The following is a 5,191-nucleotide window of genomic DNA, read 5'->3' as shown; positions in this document are numbered from 1 at the left end:
TAAAATGATATTGTAATAATTATTCAATCAACAGATAAAGTGAATGAAAGTTGAGAAGATGATTTAATGAAATAATGATACATTATAATACTATTTAATAAAATTTAATTTAAGTATCATTAAAAATATATTTGTTTTATATCTCATAATTACAATAACTAGAAAGTTAATAAATTAACTGTTTCATTAGTTAATTTTAAAACGTTCTATTAATAATATTTCAATTATTTCATTCTTATCTTCTTATTTTTCGTAATAATTTCATAAAAATTAGTTTTTACTATTGAATTTATAACATAAAACTATAATAATATTATTAAATATTGTAACTTGAAGTTCATTCTCATTTTTTTTGTATTATGTTTCTACCTAAGTTTTAGTTCTTTTACTGTAAATGAAAAAAGGTTTATTAAAAAGTTATCAAAAAAAAAATATTTATTAAAGCATAGGTTGAATTCCATTAGAAGAAGAATTAATTGATTTTTTAGAAGCTTTTTTAATTGACTTTTTAGAAGCTTTTTTAATAGATTTTTTAATAGATTTTTTAGAAGTTTTTTTAGATGGAATAGTATGATTATTCATTTCGAGATTATTATAAGAAGTAACATTATTATCATCATCAGCAAATTCATCTAAATCAATTCCATCAAAAATTGATTCGTCAGAGTTATCTCTTATTCCAGATTTTCTGTTAAGATCAATTTTAATAGGATTAGTTCTTTTAATAGGATTAAAAGAAGAAGTGTTAATAGAATTAGAAGAGTGTTGACTAATAAAATTATTAACAACAGAAATAAATCTTTCAGCATACTTTTCTTTAAGAAGTCTTTTCATTGCAATTTGTTCAAATTCTTGTTTATTTCTTGGCATAATAGCTGCAATTTTTTTTAAAACTCTAGTACCAAATAAATTATGTTTTAATAGTTGTTCTTTTCCTGGTTGTTTTCTAACTTCTTCAAATATTTGATCTCTTAATTCATTTAATTTATCCATTAAACTATTTTGGTATTCTGACATTTTAATTCCATTATTAATTTCTACTATCTGATTAGCCCCTTTTTTACATTTAACTTTAATTTTAATTCTTCCTTCCATTAACTCTTTACATTTTGGTCCTTCTTTTAAATAAACTGAAATATTTCCGTGACTATTAGCAATTAACATTTCTGATAATACTCTTTCAAGATATAATACTTTCATAAATCTTTCCATAACTTGTTCTGTTTTTCCTTTTGCACTTTTAAATCCTTTACTTGTTTCTCCAAATTTTTTTCCCATTGTTGATGTTCCTCTCATAATTCCAATTACCATATTTGCTGTAATTCTTTGATGTGCTTTAACAATTTCAACTGCTATTTTTCCTAATTCTGTCATATCAATAATTTCTGTTGGTGATGGATTATAACAATTATCACATGTTTTATTACATAATTTACTATTAAAAATTTCTCCAAAATATTGTAAAACGAGTGTTCTTCTACAATCAACTGTATTTTCACAATAACTAATTACTTCATTTAAATTATTTCTTGCTGTTTGAATATGTGATAAATCTCCATTATTTTCTTTATCTTTTTCAAAAAATCTTTCATAGGTATATTTATCTCTATAATTATAATATAATATACAATCTGCAGGTTCTCCATCTCTTCCTGCTCTTCCACTTTCTTGATAATATCCTTCTAAACTTTTTGGTAAACTATGATGAATAACAAATCTAACATCAGGTTTATCTATTCCCATTCCAAATGCAATTGTTGCACAAATAACATTAAACTCTCCATCACACCATTCTTTTTGTACTTTTGTTCTTTCTTTTGTATCCATTCCTGCATGATAATATTTACTTTTAATCCCTCTTTTATTTAATTCTTGTGCAACATCCATTGTATTTTTTTGACTTAAACAATAAATAATTCCACTTTGTCCTTTATATTTTCTTTTAATCATTTCTTCTATTTCATCAATGACTCCTTTTGTTTTTGGTCTAACACAATAAGTAAGATTTTTTCTATTAAATGATTGACTAAAAACTACTGCTTCATTTATTCCAAGTGATAATAATATATCATTTTTAACTCTTTCTGTTGCTGTTGCGGTTAACATTAATATTGGTATTCCTGGATATTCTTGTGAAAATACACTTAATTTTTGATATGAATCTCTAAAATCATGTCCCCATTGACTAATACAATGTGCTTCATCAATAACAACCATTCCAAAATTGTTATTTTCATAATACCTATTTAATGCTTCTTTAAATGATTTAGATTGTGTAATTCTTTCTGGTGTAACAAATACAAATTTAATTGTACATTTTCCTTCTTTTTGATAACTTTCTTTATAAAATTGTTTAGCTTCTTCACTTGATGATCCACTATAAAATGCTATTGCTTCCATTCCCGTTTCTACTAAGTTACTAACTTGGTCTTGGATTAAGGAAACTAGTGGTGATACAACTACTGTAATTCCTTTAATAAAATATGATGGTAATTGATAACACAACGACTTCCCACCTCCTGTTGGCATAAGAACCAGTGCATTATTTCTTGACATCACACAATTAATTATTGCTTCTTGACTTGGTCTAAATGAGTCATTCCCAAATACTGCATTATTACATTTTTTAATATTTTCTTTCCATGAAAATTCTTGTTTTTCCCAGTCACTGTCTATACTTGCAAATTTTTTTATCCCATTGACTCTTTTGTCTTTTTTCTCTTTATATTTTTGTACTCCTGGATTCTTTTTTAAAAATTCTCCTAATTTCCATACATAATATTTTCCCCCTTCACTTATTTCTTTATATCTAATTTCTTCTACCTCTCCTTCTTTATTATTATTTATTTCTTCTTTAATATCTTCTTCTTCTTCGTTATTGTTATTTTCTTCTTGATGATAATATTTTCCTTTTTTTATTATTAATTCTATCTTTCTCATTTCTTCATTTTCTTTATTTTTCTTTTCTACCTTTTCGTCTTTCTCTTGATCTTTTCCTTCTTCAATATCTTTTTCAATATCTTTTTCTATTAGCTCAATTCTTTTCTGAAGGTACTCTTTAATATGTTCAAGTTCTTCTTTTCCTTTTTTTGAAAGATATTTAAACATTTCATCTTGTTCTAACATTTCTACTTCTTTCTGTTCATCTCCTCCTTCAAGTTCTTTTATTTCTTTTTCTCTTTCTTTTTCTTCTTCTTCCATTCTTTCAATTATTTCATCAACACTTCCTATTTCATCTTCGATTGAAATAATTTCTTGTTCTTTTTGTTCTTTTCCTTCAAATATTATCTCTTCTTCATTCACCAAATTAATCATTTCTTTCTCTTCCTCATTTATTTCCATTAAACTAATTTTAATTTCTTCCTCTTTAACTTTATTTTCTTCATTCATACCAATTTCTTTAACTTCTTCTATTTCTTTATTCGGTTTATTTTCTTTTACTTCTTCTTCATCCATTTTAATCTCTTCTAGTTCTTCATTCATGTCAATGTTTTCATATATTTTATGCTCTTCTCTTTCTTCTTTCTCCCCTAGTATTTCTTGTAAAAATTCATCTGATATTTCAATAGATTCTTTTCCTGGTTCTTCTTTATCTTTTATTTCTTCTATGTCTGTAGTCTGAATTACTTGCTCTATCAGTAATGCATTTTTATTCATTTTTTTCTTTTCCTCTTTCTTTTCTTCCTTCTTTACTATTTCCTTATTACATCCTATCATTTCCATTTTTCTTACTATGTCCGCTGTTCTTTTTTTCTTTTCTATAAATTCTTCCATTATCCCTACTTTCATCTTTTCTCCTATTGTATACCTTATACCTTGTTTTCTTGCTTTTTCTCCACACCCTCTCATTCGGTTCTTTTGATATTTCTCGTGCTCTTTCCTCACTTCGTTTAACTCTTCTTCTAAATTAGTAATTGTTTCTCCCATTTTCTTTTTTTTTCTTTTTTTTAGTTCTTTTTTCTCTTTCTTTCTTTCTTTCTCTTTTCTTATACTTTTCATATTGTTTTTATTCAAATTATTTCATATGTGTTTTGTACTATCACATTTTTTATGTAGTAAGTTATTATACCTTTTAACTCTTTTCTCATGCAATTATTTTTGCATGTCATTTCACAATCTTCTTTATTAATTCTATATTGTATTATTTTTTGTTTTAGATACAATAATATTACTGATTAAAAAATAAATTATTATTTGATTGATAATTCTCATGTTATTTTATAGTATAATATTCTTTTGTTGTTTCAAGTATTATTCTATTTCTTTAAAAAGAGTTATTAGATTGGTATAATGAATTGAAGAATCTAATATTAATTCATTTCTATTTTTATCATCTAAATTTGATTAGTAGTTTATAGTAAATATCAAAAATTGAAAAAATATAAAGAGTAAATAAATTTTAGTCTTAATGTCATAGAATAAAATATAAAACAAGGATGTATTTAGTTTATTGTAGAATCTATATAACGTTCTATTCTTATAAAAGAATATTTCAAGTTTAAATATCTAGTATTAAAAGTTCACTATAATATAAGTATACAAAAACTTTGAGACATGAAAATTTATAGATGATATTTCATTATTTAATGTTCTTGTTATACCTTTTAGTGAGTTTTTTAGTCAGGTGTAGTATTCAATAAAAATATCATTCATTATAAATTCTAAATAGTGTTCATCTAGTTTAAAACAAATTATTGAAAAGAAAGTAAAAAATTAATTTAGTCTTGTTTTATTTCCTTCTTTTCTATTTGGTTCAAATAGATAAAAGAGAATACAATAAATCCGATAGCCATAGATGCACAAGCAGCATAGAATGGATATGCACCAGTTAAGAATCTATCTACTTGAGTCAATCTAAAAGTTCTTAAAGGAATAGTTTCTTTATATTCTAAGTAAGATAAGAATGGTCTTCTATAATTAATGACCATAGTATATACACCAAACTTATCAGGAGTTTGGACAATAACCTCATATTTTCCATTATTTATTCTTTTGAAATTTTTGACAATGACAGGATCAAGTAACTTTAATTCTATTTGTAAATCATCTACGTTAAATGGTACATAATTTCCTTGATCCAATTGTTCTAATTCTACATTAACTTTAATAGTATCATTAATAACTAATTGATGATCATAATTAACTTCTTTTACTCCATTAATTTTTTCCCATGAATTTTTCATTCTAATAA

At 24.3% G+C, this 5,191-nt stretch overlaps 2 protein-coding genes across 2 annotated transcripts in view, besides 9 other annotated features; both read right to left on the bottom strand.

The window, feature by feature from the left end:
• The first annotated feature begins 81 nt into the window (after positions 1-81).
• Positions 82-325: a sequence feature (AT_rich).
• Positions 326-405: 80 nt separating this feature from the next.
• Positions 406-443: a sequence feature (AT_rich).
• On the bottom strand, positions 439-3,927 carry EDI_070090 (ATP-dependent helicase SGS1, putative; the record flags this gene model as incomplete). The annotated part of the gene is made up of 1 exon (XM_001737853.1): positions 439-3,927. The coding sequence occupies one exon, from the start codon at positions 3,925-3,927 to the stop codon at positions 439-441; it is 3,489 nt and encodes a 1,162-aa protein (XP_001737905.1).
• Positions 2,815-3,003: a microsatellite.
• Positions 3,127-3,198: a microsatellite.
• Positions 3,358-3,532: a microsatellite.
• Positions 3,647-3,757: a microsatellite.
• Positions 3,647-3,835: a microsatellite.
• Positions 3,927-3,988: a microsatellite.
• Positions 3,989-4,121: 133 nt separating this feature from the next.
• Positions 4,122-4,196: a sequence feature (AT_rich).
• A 522-nt stretch (positions 4,197-4,718) lies between these two features.
• Positions 4,719-5,191, bottom strand: part of EDI_069980 (arf GTPase-activating protein, putative) — a gene marked incomplete at both ends in the record, with an annotated part of 967 nt that continues 494 nt past the window's right edge. The window contains one exon of the mRNA XM_001737852.1: positions 4,719-5,184. Coding sequence (XP_001737904.1) covers positions 4,719-5,184 — 466 coding nt within the window. The remainder of the gene's footprint in view (positions 5,185-5,191) is intronic.

The sequence above is a fragment of the Entamoeba dispar genome, genomic scaffold (assembly GCF_000209125.1).
Source record: "Entamoeba dispar SAW760 scf_1105229460897 genomic scaffold, whole genome shotgun sequence".
Taxonomy (NCBI): domain Eukaryota; phylum Evosea; order Mastigamoebida; family Endamoebidae; genus Entamoeba; species Entamoeba dispar.
This window is presented reverse-complemented; position numbering and strand designations above follow the sequence as displayed.